Source organism: Lipotes vexillifer, unplaced genomic scaffold (assembly GCF_000442215.2).
Source record: "Lipotes vexillifer unplaced genomic scaffold, Lipotes_vexillifer_v1.1 scaffold755, whole genome shotgun sequence".
Lineage (NCBI taxonomy): Eukaryota > Metazoa > Chordata > Mammalia > Artiodactyla > Lipotidae > Lipotes > Lipotes vexillifer.
The window spans coordinates 2,723,436-2,744,279 of record NW_006797755.1 but is presented as its reverse complement, the minus strand read 5'-3'; the positions used below and the strand labels follow the sequence as shown (position 1 = coordinate 2,744,279).

Sequence of the window (20,844 nt, the reverse complement as noted above, 5' to 3'; positions counted from 1 at the left end):
GTTCTCAGATATATATATATATATATATATATATATATATATATATATATATATATATATATATATATTTTTTTTTTTTGGCTGCACCATGTGGCACATGGGATGTCAGTTGCCCAACCAGGGGTTGAACCTGTGCCCCTGCAGTGGAAATGCAGAGTCTTAACCACTGGATTGCCAGGGAAGTCCCTCAACAATATATTTTTTATTTCTGAAAAACTGAGAACAAATTACAGAACTATTTCTGAAAGGAAAGTGAAGTGCTGTCTCTATTAAATGAAGGTGCTGGGAGGAGGTAAGCTGAACAGAGTTTCTAGGTCATGGTCTGGCTTTTTAAAGAGTTATATGAACCCTTACTGGGATATTTAGTAGGCAACATCAAAAATGAACCCTAGGGAATACAGAGGTGTATCAGTTTGCTACGGCTGCTGTAGCACAGTACCAAAAATTGAATGGCTTAGACAAAATACAGGAAATATCTAGTTAGGGGCATAAGCTGCGATTGTCCTCTGTCCAGTTTCTGCTATACTATACTCCTGCTACATCTTTGAGGAAAAATTTAGCAAGTTTCCAGGGAAAACATAGCTTTACTTTGAAGTATTAGAATTTTCTATGTATGATAGTCTTTCCAGTTTTATAAATCTTTTGAAGAGAAAATAATTATTTTTGGTCTATATTTGATTCTTGGTTTTTTGAAAATACAAGTGACTTAGCTTTAATGACTAATTTCAGCTTAAAGCCTTTTATTAATGTAACCGTTGTGAAGAAAATAATCTTTGTGCCCAATTAAACTCCTAATACAAAACTTGTGAAGGTTTATTTAGATTCTTTGAATAATATACTTTAAAATTTCTATAATCTTGTACATTAAACTATAACCTATAGAAAGCATGTTATGCCACCCTGAAGGTGGCTATATAAATTGTTTATGAGGTTCAGACCAAGACTAAAATATGTTGAAATGGAGAGTTTTGAAAAACGTTCTGTATAGCAAAGGAGACCAAATCATGCTAAAATGCAGAAAAAGACTATACATCAGTTTCCAGGCTACATTATTCAAAAAAATACAACCATAAAAAAGGTAATAAGATTACATTTTCACATTTCATGGCTAGTAAAGTGCATTAGGCTGCTCAGATATTCATAATTTACTGTGACATTTGGGAAGATTACATTTTGTTGTGCACAGCCATTACTACAGCTCACATAATAACAAGCCAGTGCCTAGACTTGGATTATGATCCCTGTCATTGTAAACAAATTTGTGTTTTGAAGGTTGATCAGTTTCAAATAACTATTAGAAAGGGTTAATGTGACATACTGTAGACCCTGTGCATGCTTTTTAGGTATAATAGATATGCATATATATAGTATATCAAATATGCCACATATTTGTATGTAACAATTTCTGTCCTCAATTTTCTCCTTGAAAGGCATATTTTATAATATATAAAGCAATGGAGAAATATTTGAAACACCTGTCTGGATACTGCTCTCACAGTATAAACTCAATTTAAAATCTGGTGAAATATTTGGAGGTTTTTTGGAAATTACTTTCAAAAATTAATTCTGCAGCTTCTTGGAAGGGTGGTTACTGATGGTAATAAACAGATCAAAATGAAAGATTGATGTAAGTAATATTAAGGGGAAGGTGAGGTAAGTTAGTTGCAACTAGGTTTTTTTAAAATAATAAATTTATTTATTTATTTAATTAATTTATTTATGGCTGCATTGGGGCTTTGTTGCTGCGCACTGGCTTTCTCTAGTTGTGGTGAGTGGGGGCTACTCTTTGTTGTGTTGCGCGGGCTTCTCAATGAGGTGGCTTCTCTTGTTGCAGGGCTCAGGCTCTAGGCACGCGGGCTTCAGTACCTGCAGCACACGGGCTCAGTAGTTGTGGCACACGGGCTCTAGAGTGCAGGCTCAGTAGTTGTCGTGCACGGGGTTAGTTGCTCCGTGGTATGTAGGATCTTCCTGGACCAGGGCTTGAACCCGTGTTCCCTGCATTGGCAGGCGGATTCTTAAGCACTGTGCCACCAGGCAAGTCCTGCAAGTAGGTTTTTGACCTATTCAGATCTGTGTGGAGGATGTCCAAAAGTGTATGTATACTACAAACTTTCCCCTGGCCCTTGTTCCCCAGATGCTCAGTTACCTCTTCAGAGGCAATCACTATTTAGTTTCTTGTGTATTGTTCTTAGGCAGATGTCTGTATGTATATGTTTTACACTCAAATTGTAGCCCACTATCATGCTTTTTTCCACTTCAGTTTTCTCAACTAAACAATGTATTTTAGAGATCTTTTTCTGTCAAATGGAGCTCCCTCATTTTTCAGTGGCTGCATCATATTCCATTATATGGTTAAACAGCTTTACTTTATAATGTGTTTTTTTGGGGGAGGTATTGTTTCTTCTATTTTCTATTAAAATGCTAAAATGAAGTTCTTGTATGTAACATCATTACCTAAATATATCTGTGGAATAAATTTCTAGTTGTTAAGGTAGTCATTTGTGCTTGCTTCTATTTAGCATAATTCTTTTGAGCTTGATTCATATTGTTAACTGTAATCAGTAGTTTCATTACCAAATAATTTTGTCATTTATAGTAATTCTTCAATTTTTCAGATATATACCATATCATCTGAAAATAATTGGAATTTAAGTCCTCTGTTCTGATATTTATTTATACATGTTGCTGCCTTTTGACCAAATGTGACTTCTGTATCTCCAGAATAATATCAAATGATAGTAATGATAGTGCATCCTAGTCTTATTTCTGACTTTCATGAGAATCATTCCAATTTTCCTATATGGACATAATGCTGGCTTTTTGGGTGTATTTTATTATTAAAGGAAGTCTTTTAAAATTAATAAATGTAGAAAGTTTGATGGAAATATAAAACCACCATTTAGCTATGCCACAGTATTTACAGTTGCAGGTAAGATCCATCGATGGACGCTAAAAAGTATGAGAAACAAGATATTTGTATAGTCTCAAAGTATTCTTTACAAGAATGCTTAATAATTTAAAAATGAAAGATAGTAACTTTAAAATGGAAAAAATTTGACAGACACCTCCTTAAGCAGGTGATCAAAGCTAACTTCACCAATAGTGAGACATACTGACTTCAGGTACCATCCGAAATGATACACTGAGAAGGACACACATCACTTCTGGGGTATTTTTACCAAAAATGCATAGCCTGAATTTAAACATGAAGAAATGTTCAGATTGGAAGACAGTCTATAAAATAACTGACAAATACACTTAAAAAGTGTCAAATTCATGAAAGTCAAAGAATGCCTGTGCCACTGTGTCGGTTTGGAGAAGACTAAGGGGATGCTGATCCTGCATCAGAAAAAGGACATTAGTGTGACAAGTGTCAATATTTGAGTAAGATCTGTAGTATTGTACCTGGTTTTAATGACTGTATTATGATGATGTAATATATTCACATTAGGGGAAGCTGGTTAAAGGGTATACAGGAACTGTATACTATTTTGCAATTTTTGAATGTCTGAATTATTTCAGAATAAAAAGTTAAAGACAAAACAAGCAAAAAAGAGTCACAAATAATCACAAAATCAAAAAAAATATCTCTATTACACTTCTTATGTAGCTTACAGAATTTTGGAAAGCACTTAGGGAACCAAGCACGTATACTTCATAGCCAGGACCATGTAGCTAGGAGAATTGGCCCAATCACACCAAGGGACTCTTTTAGCAGAAACCCATCTGTCATCTCCTTATGCTGCATGTTACTGATTATGCAAAGAATTGTACACTAAAATCTCTTCCAGAGCTTTCCTAGAAAACCCAAAAGCCTTTATGACTGTGCTTGCTAGGAATTCGTATCTCCCTGCATGCATATACTGCCTCCTGTTTTTCATTTTTCCATTTTTTCTTTCTCATGCCAGTGTGTATCTTTGACAGAACCTGGGACGCATATCAGTCCCTGGCTGCAAGGAGTTTTAATTGATTTCCTAGTTCTGTACCATCTTTGCTTTTCTGAAGTAAACTCTACGTGGTCATGTCTATTATTCTTTTTTTAAAAAAAATTGTTTGGTTGTGCCTGGTCTTAGTTGTGGGAGATTGGCTCCTTAGTTGCGGCTCATGGGCTCCTTTAGTTGCAGCTGGCAGGCCCCTTAGTTGCGGCTCATGGGCTCCTTAGTTGTGGCAGATGAGCTCCTTAGTTGTGGCAGGCGGCCTCCTTAGTTGTGGCATGTGAACTTTTAGTTGCAGCATGCATGTGGGATCTAGTTCCCTGACCAGGGATCGAACCTGGGTCCCCTGTATTGGGAGCATGGAGTCCTAACTGCTGCGTCACCAAGGTAGTCCCTATTCTTTTATGAGCTGTTGGATTTTGTTTTGTACAATTCACTTTCTCCTAATTCTTGCCTACCTTTTAGGTTTAGGAAAGCATAATGAAAAATGAAGGTGTATTCAGAAGGACAGAAGTGTAGGTGAATCATGTATGTAACTGTTCTTTCAGAGATCTTTAAAAAAATCTAGTTTAAAAAGATAGGCCTGCAAAGGTAATTCTAAAAGTATTTTAATTCCTTTAAACAGTTGGGGTTTGTTAAAATTAAAAAACTTTCCCTCTGTGAGGATGCTATTGGTGAGATGGCAGGGTAGGAATAGGTCAGTACAGCTTTCTCTGGGTGGGTTTTCTGATAGCAATATCAATGAAATAAATTTTCTTGATTACTGACTGAGTGTGTGACTAAGTTTGAGTTATCCTGATTATTGACAGGGGGGGATCAAAGTGGATAGGTGTAATAAACCAAGAATTTGACAAGTAAAAATTACATGTTTTGTGTCCACTCTAAGCCTCTTTCAGCTTTTCATTTTTGCTGTGAGCTCATACATGTATAAGTAGCAAAGGACATTTAGGTTGCTGTGAGTACCTCACAGATTACCTAATTCATAAATGAAACATTGAATTAGAAGCAATTATAGAGCTAAGTTAGATCTTTATTAGTATCAGGGCAGTGGTAGTGATTTACCTAAACATCCTCCATTTGTTGAAAATACTTCCATTTTTATATTCTAAGTCTCGCTTGACTTTGTGCTATATTAACTTGAAGATTTCTTTAGAAGCTTTATTTTTTTAGAACTGTGTGTGTGTGTGTGTGTGTGTGTGTGTGTGTGTGTGTGTGTGTATGTGTGTGTGTATGTATTAAAGATCATTTTATTGTTGTAGGGGGTAGAGAAGAGTGTGTATGGGAGCACTGAATCCTAATCACTAGACTACCAGGGAAGAGGAGAATGTATATGGATAGTTACTGTGAATCTAAAGCTTAGGAGTGCACTCTAGTTATATTGAAGAAGTACTAATGCTTTTAATGTTTTCTTTTTTTTTTTTTCCCTCCTTCCCCCTGCCCCTGGAAGTTGGTAGGAGGGCAATTTGATTTAGAAATGAATTTCATTATTAAAGAAGGTGAGAGTATCATCTGCATGGTGGACCTATTAGAGAAATGTGATATTACTTGCCAAGCAGAAGTCTGGAGCATGTTTACAGCCATTCTGAAGAAAAGCATACGAAATCTTCAGGTCTGCACTGAAGTAGGCCTTGTGGAGAAAGTGCTTGGGAAAATTGAAAAAGTTGACAGTATGATAGCAGGTATGACTTTGCATAATACAATGGTTGTGAAGAAATGAAGTTTGATTCTTAAGTACTCTATTTTTCTTATTTAATAATATTTATTAAAATAAATATTGAGCATCTAACATGTACCTGGAACTTTAGTGTCTAAACTGTTAAGTAAGCACCATATATTTTAATCTTTCAAGAAATATAAGTAGCTTTATTATTTTATTTTTTGCTTTATTTGTTTCCAGATCTTCTAGTTGACATGTTGGGAGTGCTGGCTAGCTACAATTTGACAGTTCGAGAACTAAAGCTGTTCTTCAGTAAACTTCAAGGAGATAAAGGACAATGGGTAAGCTTAAATACTCTCTGATATTTGAAACTATTCCCCTCCCCAAACAAATTAGTAGCTTTTAAGAAACTGATATTGTTGCACAGGGGGTAAATGTCAAATTGAGGGGGAGAGATCAGTTAGAATAGCATTTAGCCCTCTACAGCTACTTTTTTTTTTTTTTACATTTTTATTGGACTATAATTGCTTTACAACGGTGTGTTAGTTTCTGCTTTATAACAAAGTAAATCCTTTATACATATACATATGTTCCCATATCTCCTCCCTCTTGCGTCTCCGTCCCTCCCACCCTCCCTTTCCCACCCATCCAGGTGGTCACAGAGCACCGAGCTGATCTCCCTGTGCTATGTGGCTGCTTCCCACTAGCTAGCTATTTTACGTTTGGTAGTGTATATACGTCCATGCCATTCTCTCACTTTGTCACAGCTTACCCTTCCCCCTCCCCATATCCTCAAGTCCATTCTCTAGTAGGTCTGTGTCTTTATTCCCGTCTTAGCCCTAGGTTCTTCATGACATTTTTTTTTCTTAAATTCCATATATATGAGTTAGCATACGGTATTTGTCTTTCTGACTTACTTCACTCTGTATGACAGACTCTAGGTCCATCCATCTCACTACAAATAACTCAATTTCATTTCTTTTTATGGCTGAGTAATATTCCATTGTATATATGTGCCACATCTTGTTTATCCATTCATCTGATGATGGACACTTAGGTTGTTTCTATCTCCGGGCTATTGTAAATAGAGCTGCAATGAACATTTTGGTACATGACTCTTTTTGAATTATGGTTTCCCCAGGGTATATGCCCAATAGTGGGATTTCTGGGTCATATGGTAGTTCTATTTGTAGTTTTTTAAGGAACCTCCATACTGTTCTCCATAGTGGCTGTACCAAGACACATTCCCACCAGCAGTGCAAGAGTGTTACCTTTTCTCGACACCCTCTCCAGCATTTATTGTTTCTAGATTTTTTGATGATGGCTATTCTGACCGGTGTGAGATGATATCTCATTGTACTTTTTTTTTTTACATCCTTATTGGAGTATAATTGCTTTACAATGGTGTATTAGTTTCTGCTTTATAACAAAGTGAATCAGTTATACATATACATATGTTCCCATATCTCTTCCCTCTTGCGTCTCCCTCCCTCACACCCTCCCTATCCCTCTCCTCCAGGCGGTCACAAAGCACCGAGCTGATCTCCCTGTGCTATGTGGCTGCTTCCCACTAGCTATCTACCTTACGTTTGGTAGTGTATATATGTCCATACCTCTCTCTCGCTTTGTCACAGCTTACCCTTCCCCCTCCCTATATCCTCAAGTCCATGCTCTAGTAGGTCTGTGTCTTTATTCCTGTCTTACCCCTAGGTTCCTCATGTCGTTTTTTTTCTTAAATTCCGTATATATGTGTTAGCATACGGTATTTGTTTCTCTCTTTCTGACTTACTTCACTCTGTATGACAGACTATAGATCTATCCACCTCATTACAAATAGCTCAATTTCGTTTCTTTTTATGGCTGAGTAATATTCCATTGTATATATGTGCCACATCTTCTTTATCCATTCATATGTCGATGGACACTTAGGTTGTTTCCATGTCCTGGCTATTGTAAATAGAGCTGCCATGAACATTGTGGTACATGACTCTTTTTGAATTATGGTTTTCTCAGGGTATATGCCCAGCAGTGGGATTTCTGGGTCATATGGTAGTTCTATTTTTAGTTTTTTAAGGAACCTCCATACTGTTCTCCATAGTGGCTGGATCATTTAACATTCCCACCAACAGTGCAAGAGGGGTCCCTTTTCTCCACACCCTCTCCAGCATTTATTGTTTGTAGACTTTTTGATGTTGTCTATTCTGACTGGTGTGAGGTGATGCCTCATTGTAGTTTTGATTTGCATTTCTCTAATGATTAATGATGTTGAGCATTCTTTCATGTGTTTGTTGGCGATCTGTATGTCTTCTGTGGAGAAATGTCTATTTAGGTCTTCTGCCCAGTTTTGGATTGGGTTGTTTGTTTATTTGTTATTGAGCTACATGAACTGCTTATAAAATTTGGAGATTAATCCTTTGTCAGTTGCTTCATTTTCAAATATTTTCTCCCACTCTGAGGGTTGTCTTTTGGTCTTGTTTATGGTTTCCTTTGCTGTGCAAAAGCTTTTAAGTTTCATTAGGTCCCATTTGTTTATTTTTGTTTTTAGTTCCATTTTTCTAGGAGGTGGGTCAAAAAGGATCTTGCTGTGATTTATGTCATAGAGTGTTCTGCCTATGTTTTCCTCTAAGAGTTTGATAGTGTCTGGCCTTACATTTAGGTCTTTAATCCATTTTGAGCTTATTTTTGTATATGGTGTTAGGGAGTGTTCTAATCTCATACTTTTACATGTACCTCTCCAATTTTCCCAGCACCACTTATTAAAGAGGCTGTCCTTTATCCACTGTACAGTCCTGCCTACTTTATCAAAGATAAGGTGACCATATGTGTGTGCGTTTATCTCTGGGCTTTCTATCCTGTTGCATTGATCTATCTTTCTGTTTTTGTGCCAGTACCATACTGTCTTGATTACTGTAGCTTTGTAGTGTAGTCTGAAGTCAGGGAGCCTGATTCCTCCAGCTCCGTTTTTCGTTCTCAAGATTGCTTGGGATATTTGGGGTCTTTTGTGTTTCCATACAAATTGTGAAATTTTTTGTTCTAGTTCTGTGAAAAATGCCAGTGGTAGCTTGATAGGGATTGCATTGAATCTATAGATTGCTTTGGGTAGTAGAGTCATTTTCACAATGTTGATTCTTCCAATCCAAGAACATGGTATATCTCTCCATCTATTTGTATGATCTTTAATTTCTTTCATCAATGTCTTATAATTTTCTGCATACAGGTCTTTTGTCTCCTTAGGTAGGTTTATTCCTAGATATTTTATTCCTTTTGTTGTGATGGTAAATGGGAGTGTTTTCTTGATTTCACTTTCAGATTTTTCATCATTAGTGTATAGGAATGCAAGAGATATCTGTGCATTCATTTTGTATCCTGCTACTTTCCAAAATTCATTGATTAGCTCTAGTAGTTTTCTGGTAGCATCCTTAGGATTCTCTATGTATAGTATCATGTCATCTGCAAACAGTGACAGCTTTACTTCTTCTTTTCCTATTTGGATTCCTTTTATTTCCTTTTCTTCTTTGCTGTGTCTAAAACTTCCAAAACGATGTTGAATAATACTGATGAGAGTGGACAACCTTGTCTTGTTCCTGATCTTAGTGGAAATGCTTTCAGTTTTTCACCATTGAGTATGATGTTGGCTGTGCATTTGTCATATATGGCCTTTATTATGTTGAGGAAAGTTCCCTCTATGCCTACTTTCTGCAGGGTTTTTATCATAAATGGGTGTTGAATTTTGTCGAAAGCTTTCTCTGCATCTATTGAGATGATCAAGTGGTTTTTCTCCTTCAATTTGTTAATATGGTGTATCATGCTGATTGATTTGCCTACATTGCAGAATCCTTACATTTCTGGAATAAACCCCACTTGATCATGGTGTATGATCCTTTTAATGTGCTGTTGGATTCTGTTTGCTAGTATTTTGTTGAGGATTTTTGCATCTATGTTCATCAGTGATATTGGTGTGTAGTTTTGTTTCTTTGTGACATCTTTGTTTGGTTTTGGTATCAGGGTGATGGTGGCCTCGTAGAATGAGTTTGGGAGTGTTCCTTCCTCTGCTGTATTTTGGGACAGTTTGAGAAGGATAGATGTTATCTCTTCTATAAATGTTTGATAGAATTCGCCTGTGAATCCATCTGGTCCTGGGCGTTTGTTTGTTGGAAGATTTTTAATCACAGTTTCAATTTCAGTGCTTGTGTTTGGTCTGTTCATATTTTCTATTTCTTCCTGATTCAGTCTTGGCATGTTGTGCATTTCCATTTCTTCCAGGTTGTCCATTTTATTGGCATAGAGTTGCTTGTAGTAATCTCTCATGATCTTTTGTATTTCTGCAGTGTCAGTTGTTACTTCTCTTTTTTCATTTGTAATTCAATTGATTTGAGTCTTCTCCCTTTTTTTCTTGATGAGTCTAGCTAATGTTTTATCAATTTTGTTTATCTTCTCAAAGAACTAGCTTTTAGTTTTATTGATCTTTGCTATCGTTTCCTTCATTTCTTTTTCATTTATTTCTGATCTCATCTTTATGATTTCTTTCCTTCTGCTAACTTCGGGTGTTTTTTGTTCTTCTTTCTCTAATTGCTTTACGTGTAAGGTTAGGTTGTTTATTCGAGATGTTTCCTGTTTCTTAAGGTAGAATTGTATTGCTATAAACTTCCTATTAGAACTGCTTTTGCTGCATCCCATAGGTTTTGGGTCGTCGTGTCTCCATTGTCATTTGTTTCTAGGTATTTTTTGATTTCCTCTTTGATTTCTTCAATAATCACTTCGTTATTAAGTAGTGTATTGTTTAGACTCCATGTGTTTGTATTTTTTACAGATCTTTTCCCGTAATTGATATCTAGTGTCATAGTGTTGTGGTTGGAAAAGATACTCAATACAATTTCAATTTTCTTAAATTTACCAAGGCTTGATTTGTGACCCAAGATATGATCTATCCTAGAGAATATTCCATGAGCACTTGAGAAAAATGTGTACTCTGTTGTTTTTGGATGGAATGTCCTATAAATATCAATTAAGTCCATCTTGTTTAATGTGTCATTTAAAGCTTGTGTTTCCTTATTTATTTTCATTTTGGATGCTCTGTCCATTGGTGAAAGGGGGTGTTAAAGGCCCCTACTATGAATGTGTTACTGTTGATTTCCCCTTTTATGGCTGTTAGCATTTTCCTGATGTATTGAGGTGCTCCTATTTTTGGTTCATAAATATTTACAATTGTTATATCTTCTTCTTGGATTGATCCCTTGATCATTATGTAGTGTCCTTCTTTGCCTCTTCTAATAGTCTTTATTTTAAAGTCTATTTTGTCTGATATGAGAATTGCTACTCTAGCTTTCTTTTGGTTTCCATTTGCAGGGAATATCTTTTTCCATCCCCTTACTTTCAGTTTGTATGTGTGTCTAGGTCTGAAGTGGGTCTTTTGTAGACAGCATATATATGGGTTTTGTTTTTGTATCCATTCAGCCAGTCTGTGTCTTTTGGTGGGAGCATTTAATGCATTTACATTTAAGGTAATTATCGATACGTATGTTCCTATTCACATTTTCTTAATTGTTTTGGTTTTGTTATTGTAGGTCTTTTCCTTCACTTGTGTTTCTTGCCTAGAGAAGTTCCTTTAGCATTTGTTGTAAAGCTGGTTTGGTGGTGCTGAACTTTCTCAGCTTTTGCTTGTCTGTAAATGTTTTAATTTCTCCATGAAATCTGAATGAGATCCTTGCTGGGTAGAGTAATATTGGCTGTAGGTTTCTCTCTTTCATCACTTTAAATATGTCCTGCCAGTTCCTTCTGGCTTGCAGAGTTTCTGCTGAAAGATCAGCTGTTAACCTTATGGGGATTCTCTTGTGTGTTATTTGTTGTTTTTCTCTTGCTGCTGTTAATATGTTTTCTTTGTATTTAATTTTTGACAGTTTGATTAATGTGTGTCTTGGTGTGTTTCTCCTTGGATTTATCCTGTATGGGACTCTCTGCTTCCTGGACTTGATTAACTATTTCCTTTCCCATATTAGGGAAGTTTTCAACTATAATCTCTTCAAATATTTTCTCAGTCCCTTTCTTTTTCTCATTTTCTTCTGGAACCCCTATAATTCAAATGTTGGTTTGTTTAATGTTGTCCCAGAGGTCTCTGAGACTGTCCTCAGTTCTTCTCATTCTTTTTTCTTTATTCTGCTCTGCAGTTATTTCCACTATTTTATGTTCCAGATCACTTATCAGTTCTTCTGCCTCAGTTATTCTGCTATTGATCCCATCTAGAGTATTTTTAATTTCATTTATTGTGTTGTTCATCGTTGCTTGTTTCATCTTTAGTCCTTCTAGGTCCTTGTTAAATGTTTCTTGCATTTTGTCTATTCTATTTCCAAGATTTTGGATCATCTTTACTTTCATTATTCTGAATTCTTTTTCAGGTAGACTGCCTATTTCCTCTTCATTTGTTAGGTCTGGTGTCGTTTTGTTTTGCTTCTTCATCTGCTGTGTGTTTTTCTGTCTTCTCATTTTTCTTATCTTACTGTGTTTGGGGTCTCCTTTTTGCAGCCTGCAGCTTCATAGTTCCCATTGTTTTTGGTGTCTGTCCCCAGTGGCTAAGGTTGGTTCAGTGGGTTGTGTAGGCTTCCTGGTGGAGGTGACTCGTGCCTGTGTTCCGGTGGATGAGGCTGGATCTTGTCTTTCTGGTGGGCAGGTCCACGTCTGGTGGTGTGTTTTGGGGTGTCTGTGGACTTATTATGATTTTAGGCAGCCTCTCTGCTAATGGGTGTGGTTGTGTTCGTGTCTTGCTAGTTGTTTGGCATAGGGTGTCCAGCACTGTAGCTTGCTGGTTGTTGAGTGGAGCTGGGTCTTAGCGTTGAGATGGAAATCTCTGGGAGATTTTCGCCGTTTGATATTATGTGGAGCTGGGAGGTCTCTTGTGGACCTGTGTCCTGAAGTTGGTTCTCCCACCTCAGAGGCACAGCGCTGACTCCTGGCTGCAGCACCAAGAGCCTTTCATTCACATAGCTCAGAATAAAAGGGAATAAAGGTAGAAAGAAAGAAAAAGAAAGAATTAAAGAGGATAAAATAAAATAAAGTAACATAAAATAAAGTTATTAAAATAAAAAGTAATTATTAAGAAAAAAAATTTTTTTACAAGAAAAAAATAGGACGCAAAGAACCCTAGGAGAAATGGTGAAAGCAAAGGTATAGAGACAAAATCTCACACAGAAGCATACACATACACACTCACAGAAAGAGGAAAAGGGGAAAAAATAATAAATCTTTCTCTCAAAGTCCACCTCCTCAAGTTTGGATGATTTGTTGTCTATTCATATATTCCACAGGTGCAGGGTACATCAAGTTGATTGTGGAGCTTTAATCTGCTGCTTCTGAGGCTGGTGGGAGAGTTTTCCGTTTCTCTTCTTTGTCGCACAGCTCCCGGGGCTCAGTTTTGGATTTGGCCCCGCCTCTGCGTGTAGTTCGCAGGAGGGCATCTCTTCTTTGCTCAGACAGCACGGGGTTAAAGGAGCAGCTGCTTTGGGGACTCTGGCTCACTCAGGCCGGGGAGAGGGAGCGGTGCGGATGTGGGGCGAGCCTGCGGCGGCAGAGGCCAGCGGGATGTTGCACCAGCCTGAGGTGCGCTGTGCGTTCTCCTGGGGATGTTGTCCCTGGATCCTGGGACCCTGGCTGTGGCGGGCTGCACAGGCTCCCCGGAAGGGAGGTGTGGAGAGTGACCTGTGCTTGCACACAGGCTTCTTGGGGGCGGCAGCAGCAGCCTTAGCGTCTCATGCCCATCTCTGGGGTCCGTGCTTTTAGCCGCCGCTCATGCCTGTCTTTGGAGGTCCTTTAAGCAGCGTTCTTAATCCCCTCTCCTCGCGCACCAGGAAACAAAGAGAGAAGAAAACGTCTCTTGGCTCTTCGGCAGGTCCAGACTTTTCCCTGTACTCCCTCCTGGCTAGCTGTGGTGCACTAACCCCCTGCAGGTTGTGTTCCTGCCGCCAATCCCAGGCCTCTCCGTGTGCTCTGACCGAAGCCCGAGCCTCAGCTCCCAGCCCCCTCCCGCCCCGGCGGGTGAGCAGAGAAGCCTCTCGGGCTGGTGTGTGCTGGTCGGCACCGATCCTTTGTGCAGGAATCACTCTGCTTTGCCCTCCGCACCCCTGTTGCTGCACTCTCCTACGCTGCTCCAAAGCTTTCCCCCGTCCCCTGCCCGCAGTCTTCACCCGCGAAGGGGCTTATAGTGTGTGGAAACCTTTCCTCCTTCACATCTCCCTCCCACTGGTGCAGGTCCTGTCCCTGTTCTTTTGTCTCTGTTTATTCTTTTTTCTTTTGCCCTACCCAGCTACGTGGGGGAGTTTCTTGCCTTTTTCGAGGTCTGAGGACCTCTGCCAGCGTTCAGTAGGTGTTGTTTAGGAGTTGTTCCATGTGTAGAAGTATTTCTGGTGTATCTGTGGGGAGGAAGGTGATCTCCGCGTCTTACTCTTCCACCATCTTCCTTCTCTCCCTCCCCCCCGCCCTACAGCTACTTTTGCCATCACCTGACACAGGTGTGGACGAAGAGAACTGGGTGTTCCAGGCAGGTTGGTAATTTGGTCCTTCCTCAAATGTTTTAAATAATTTTTATTTTTTAAAAATTTCAACATTTTAAAATTCAACATAAAAATTCAACATTAAATTAGAGGAAAAAGGTAAGGACAGAGAAATAAAAATATTGGGTAGCAGCATCTAGCTTCTCTTTGTATCAGTCTGAGTAGTGTAAACTTGAATAACCCACTCACTGAACAAAAGTGCTGTGGTTAATTGGCTCCGCCCTCTTTAGATGCAATTTCCTGGTCCTTTGCACTGGGTGGTAGTGGTCAACTGAGTTTGAACTCTAGGTGCCTTATCAAACTGTTACTTCCTACTCTTTAGTTACTTATGCCTTAGAGGAATACTAGTAAATATTTTCTCCGTTTTTGTTGCATTTCTAGGCTTGTTTTAGAGCTCTTTAGAAATCATTGCTTGCAGCAACTACTCAGCCAGCTGATCCTTAATGTGCCTCTGTTTAAGTATATCTAAATTTCTGCTCTACAATTGTACACTCTAATTTATTGTATTAAAATGATTGTACTGTTTAGCTTCTTTGTATTGAGCTCTAGTTCTCTGCCTGCTTTTAAGGTTTGCAGTGATTTTATTATGTTTCTTGGTGTGGTTTACCTTGTATTTATCCTTATTAGGGGTTCTTGCATCTGTGGGCTTATAATTTTCATCAAATTTGGGAACATTTTGATAATTATTTCTTCAAATATCAATTTTTTGTCCCTCTCCCCCTCCTTCTGGGACTAGTTACATGTTTTTTAATCTTCTTGGTAGTGCTCCTTAGGTCACTGAGATCTGTTAACATTTTTTTTAGTCTTTTCTCTTTGTGCTTCATTTTATTTTGTTGATTTTTAAATAAATTTATTTATTTATTTATTTATTGGCTGCATTGGGTCTTGGTTGCTGCGCCCGGGCTTTCTCTAGTTGTGGTGAGTGGGAGCTACTCTTTGTGGCAGTGCACAGGCTTCTCATTGCAGTGGCTTCTCTTGTTGTGGAGCACAGGCTTTAGGCGCGTTGGGTTTCAGTAGTTGTGGCTCATGGGCTTAGTTGCTCCATAGCATGTGGGATCTTCCTGGACCAGGGCTCGAACCCATGTCCCCTGCATTGGCAGGCGGATTCTTAAACACTGTGCCAGCAGGGAAGTTCCTGTGCTTCATTTTAGATTGCTTTTATTGCTATATTTTTAAGGCAGTTGATCTTTTCTTCTGTAATGTGTTAACAGCCATTAAAATTTTCAGATTTCAGATACTTTTAATCTCTGTCAATTCTGTTTGGTTCTTTTTAATATCTTTCATTTGTTCCCTCATTCTTGTTTTCCTTTAAATCATTGAGAATATGCAGCATATTAATAGTTGCTTTAATGTTCTCGTCCACTAATTCTGTCATCTCTGTCATTTGCTAGATCAGTTTTTTGCTCACTCATTCTGCTTTTACTTGTAGGTCATATTTTACGGTTTGTTGTTGTTGTTGTTGTTTTTTTTTTTGTGGTACTCGGTCCTATCACTGTCGTGGCCTCTCCTGTTGCGGAGCACAGGCTCCGGACGCGCAGGCTCAGTGGCCATGGCTCACGGGCCCAGCTGCTCCACTGCATGTGGGATCTTCCCAGGCTGGGGCACGAACTCGCGTCCCCTGCATCGGCATGTGGACTCTCAACCACCACCAGGGAAGCCCTGTTTTCCTGTTTTGTACTAGTGATTTTAGACATAGTGATGTTAGTCATAGTGAGTTATTCCCTGTTGAGTGCTGGATTCTGTCACAGTTCTTTTAAGATTGTTAGACTGTTTTTGCATGCAGGTAAGTTGCTTGTGGATTAACTTTATTCTTTCAGGCTAGTTTAAAAGTTTTTTTGGTCAGCAAATCTAGGCTGTTACTCTAGGGCTTATTTTTATTAGGGCAGCCTTATTCTGGCCTGACTTTTCTAGGGTCTCTGTGAATGACCCTAAGTCTCAGACATGAGGCAAGCAAGACTGTGGTCTCTCCATAGTGCCTAGTAGGGTCTCAGCAATTCCTGGCTCTATGTTTGCTCTGGGAACTCTTTGACTGATGGCTGTCAAAATCTTGGCTACCCCACCTTATTGAGTTTTAAGGTAGAAATGAACAGTTTGGTATTATGCCAAAGGGTCAGTGTAGATTTCTGGAGTTTCTTCTCTGCATAGGTCCTGTCTCTGTAGTACTCTGCCCTGAAGTTTCTGTCCACCTCAGACTACCCATCCTCTAATTTCTGCCTCATCAACTCAATGAGAATTTCAAGTTCTATTTGGTTTTCTTCTCCCTGTGCAATGATATGTGATAAGGAAATTGACTGTAGGTAGAAAGTCTGGGTAATCTCATGCCTCATTTTGTTTCCCTTTCTCAAGGATCACAGTCTTGAGCTAGTATGAAAACAGTTTTAGTTTCATACATTTTGTCCAGTTTTCAAGTTGATTATGATGAGTTGGAAAGTATAGGTCCTGTTACTGTGTCATGTCCAGAAGAAGAAGTAAACTGGTTTGATTTTGGTTTTGATTTATATTCAAATAATTTATGTATTCTGAATATGTAATTAAAACATTTTTTGTTATATTGGTGAATATAGAAAACTATAAGAAAATAGGAAAGGATATGAACAGATATCTATTTACAGAGAGAGAAATCCCATAATCAAATAAACACTCAATCACTAATAATTAGAGATGTTCAAATGAAAGCAGTATTGATATGTCACCTTACGTCATTAGCATTAAGAGTTATAGAGTTGGATAATAGCAAGTATAATTGGAGAGATAGAGTTATTTTAAAGCTGTGTGCTACTGGTTGGAATGAGCACCAGTGGAGCCAACTTCAAGAGTAATCTAGTACTAGTTAGTCACTTAAATTATACCCATATCCAGTGAATTAGTAGTTTGCTCTTGAGTGCATGTTCCAAGAAATTCTCACATAGTAAGGAAATATGTATGAGGATGTTCACTGAAGCATTATTTTTGATGACAGTGAATTGTCAACCTGTGTTTATCTTTAGGAGAATAGATAGGTAAAATGTATAGGATGCATAGAATAGATTATTATATAAGCAGTTAGAATCAATGAACAGAGTAATAAGAATAGATACCAAAAAGCAGGACGAAAGTAAGAAATAGAATGATATATCTAACCCAACATCATTCAAATTTTAAGTATAGGCACACAGAAACACATTTTTAAAGGAACACATATAAAAAGATTAAGCATGTTAATGGAGCTGCTTATGGGAGGGAAAAAAATAATGAACTATTAATAAAACAAGAGCAGGGCCTTGCTCAGAGCTTATGTAGCTTTTGCTATCATATCAGTGCAGTGAAAAATCCCTGTATCTAAATCTGTGTCTGCTTTTTTGATTATTGCTTTAGCACATATTTTTATATGTGGAAATAGTGTATCAATGGGTGAACATTTTTAAAGACTCTTGAATTATTTTCTGAAAGGCTTTCTTAGTATACAGTCCCTTAGCAGTATCTGTGGATTAAGCGTTTGTCTTAATGTATGCTTTTTGATTGGTTTATAGAAAAGGAAATTTTGAGGATTGATTTCTCTAGAAATGCTACAAAGTTATATTTTTATTTTTGACTGCATATTATTTTTGGTGATTTCATTTTAGAATTTATTTTAGAACATCATTGTGATTGTAATAACTTGTTATTACACTTTTATAATTGAACAGTGTGGTTAATTGAAACTTTCTTGATCACTTACGAATGAAGCTTTCCACTTAACATTTAGGAAAAAGATTGCCAAACTCTTTTAGATAGTTATTAATGATAATTTAGAGCAGCTACCAGATAAGATGAAGGCAAGCCAGTGATTTCACTTGTAGTTTGACACTGTTTTGAACTTTTAACTTTTAAGAGGAATGTACTACACTTTCTAAACTGAGTGAAATGATAAGGTATATTTGTCCTTTGCTTTTCCTAAATGTAAATGTGCCTTTTCGTTTTAGTTGTTGGTTGTTTAATGTATTAGAGGAGACTTGTGGGTCAAAGAGGCATTAATCAATTAAATGTAATGTTACAACTTTTATACATGCTGTATAGTAGAGATATATTGTAGAATGAAATGTGATAGGGAGATTTGATCCATTCTCAGAGGTCAGGGAAGACTGCCCTGAGAAGTGATCATTAAGATGAACTTCAATGGCTGGGTAAGATTTATTTAGTTAAGGTGGAGGAGGCTGGGGAGGGGGGAATAGGCCTAGTGAGAACATTTTAAGCAGAAGGAATAGCTTGTGCTCAGGCCCTATTATGGGAAGAAGACAGAGAAGGCATTGTAGATAGAGTGCAGAGAGAGGCAAAAGAGGTTAAGGAGATATGTAAACTATCTGTGGGCCATGTTAGGGATTTTGGTCTTTATTTTAAAGACAGTGGGAAGCTATAGGAGAGATAGAATAATGTAACAGTGAAAGTGTAGTAATTAAAAGCATGGACTCTGGAGTCAGACTGAATTCTTATCCTATCCTTGTCACTTACTACCTGTATGACCTTGGACATGTTCCTCTGACTCAGATTCCTCCTTTGCAAAATGGAGTGAAAATAACCCCTAGTGTGGTTATGAGGCTAAAATATTTTATTGTTTCTAAAGTGCCTTTAACAGTGGGACTTGGTAAGCATTAGTTTTTGGTGAAATTAAAAAGTGCTTTAAAAAGGGATGGGTAGTGGGTTGATGTAATTTGTAATTTTAAAAGGTCGTTTTTGCTGTAGTGTGGAGAAGAGTTATGTGTCAAATGCTGTTGGCTCATATTTATCCAACGCCTCATAAAAAACAATGGCATAGAGTGCATTGTTTATTTCTTTAAGGTAGTTGAAAATAACCTTCCTTTAAGGAGGTTATTTTATATGCTTTTTAGCTTAAAGAATTATTTAGTTATTTGGGGGTATATTAAAGTATGTCTGTACTAAAAGTAGGTATTTTTGTTTTATGGTGAATAATGTGGTTAATGAATTGTTGATTATTTTCATAGCCTCCACATGCTGGAAAGTTGCTGTCTGTGTTAAAGCACATGCCACAGAAGTATGGTCCGGATGCCTTTTTCAACTTTCCAGGAAAGATGGCTGCAGTAAGTAAATCTTAACGAGGAAATCACTTGAAGTTCTTTTTTCTTCCTTTTGCTTCCTGAAAGTATGGCCCTGTAAACACTCCTGACAGGTTCTGTGTTAGGTAGAAACTTCTTTGCACAGCCTAACTTAATCTTTACAGCAATTGTGCATGTTACTTTTTCCTGACTGTTTTAGAGGTGAAGAAATAGAGGCTCTAAGAAGATAAGAAAGCTGTCCACTCACCCCTTGGGGCCTCAGTGGAATAAGAACCCAATTCTTTTCAACATAAGCCATTTTGTCTTATGAATTTTATCTTTGCATTCTCAAATAGAAATTTATGGACTTGAGGACACGGGGAGGGGGAAGGGTAAGTTGGGACGAAGTGAGAGAGTGGCATGGACATATATACACTACCAAATATAAAATAGCTAGCTAGTGGGAAGCAGCCACATAGCACAGGGAGATCAGCTCCGTGCTTTGTGACCACCTAGAGGGGTGGGATAGGGAGGGTGGGAGGGAGACGCAAGAGGGAGGAGATATGGAGATATATGTATATGTATAGCTGATTCACTTTGTTATACAGCAGAAACTAACACACCATTGTAAAGCAATTATACTCCATAAAGATGTTAAAAAAAAAAAGAAATTTATGTGTAACACTTTCAGTTTTATCTTTCTGAAGATCTTTCTTTAGCCTTCCATTTCCTGATTCCTGTTTCTTTTGTACCTGAGAGTTACTCTTGGAAACTTTCTAGGCAAGTTTTTCTAACCTGTGTATTTCCATATAATATCAATCTCAGCATTCTTGTAATCTGTTAATCAGTTTATAAAGAAGACAGTTATGTATGGCAGTAATATCTGTAATGTTTCAAAATATTATAGGATTACATTATATAATGTATATGTATTATTTATGGAAGCTTTTTTACCTCATTATGACATTGGTGTGCCTGTTACAAGCATACATTTTTTGAAGATATTTCAGCCTATTCTTCTTCTGAGGTTACCTTTTATTCATTTTTTACTTTTGTTCTCATAATATCCTACTTGCTTGTGGCCCCTATGTAGCCAGGCAATACCTGCAGGAAGAAGAGTGTGTTTTGAAAGGATATTTGTGATATTTGAATGCTTCACACAAAATACACAGTTTTCTTTGGAAAGTTTTATTGCTCATATTATTTTTTTCTTTATAATTTTTCCTTAATAACCATTTTAGATTTGAAGCTTTCTAGAATAATTGTACTCTGTTGGCATTGAGCTTATCGTTTGTCTCCAACATAAAAAAGTATTCTTGGGACTTCCCTGGTGGCGCAGTGGTTAAGAATCTGCCTACCAGGTGACACAGGTTCGAGCCCTGGTGTGGGAAGATCCCACATGCTGCAGAGCAGCTAAGCCCGTGTGCCACAACTACTGAGCCTGCTCTCTAGAGCCTGCAAGCCACAGCTACTGAGCCCATGTGCCACAACCACCAAACCCGCACGCCTGTAGCCTGGACTCTGCAACAAGAGAAGACACTGCGATAAGAAGCCCGCGCACCACAACGAAGAGTAGTCCCTGCTTGCTGCAACTAGAGAAAGCCCGTGTGCAGCAACGAGGACCAAGTGAAGAAAGAAAGAGAGAGAGAGAGAGGGAGGGAGGGAGGGAGGGAGGGAGGGAGAGAGAGAGAGAGAGAGAGAGA

The 20,844-nt window shown here is 38.0% G+C and overlaps 1 protein-coding gene across 2 annotated transcripts in view; it reads left to right on the top strand.

The window, feature by feature from the left end:
• LRBA (LPS responsive beige-like anchor protein) overlaps window positions 1–20,844 on the top strand; it is a 777,508-nt gene that overhangs the window by 76,864 nt on the left and 679,800 nt on the right. For both annotated transcript variants that reach the window (XM_007469901.1, XM_007469902.1), the window contains 3 exons: window positions 5,383–5,614; window positions 5,833–5,933; window positions 19,091–19,186. In XM_007469901.1, the coding sequence (XP_007469963.1) occupies window positions 5,383–5,614; window positions 5,833–5,933; window positions 19,091–19,186 (429 nt within the window). The remainder of the gene's footprint in view (window positions 1–5,382; window positions 5,615–5,832; window positions 5,934–19,090; window positions 19,187–20,844) is intronic.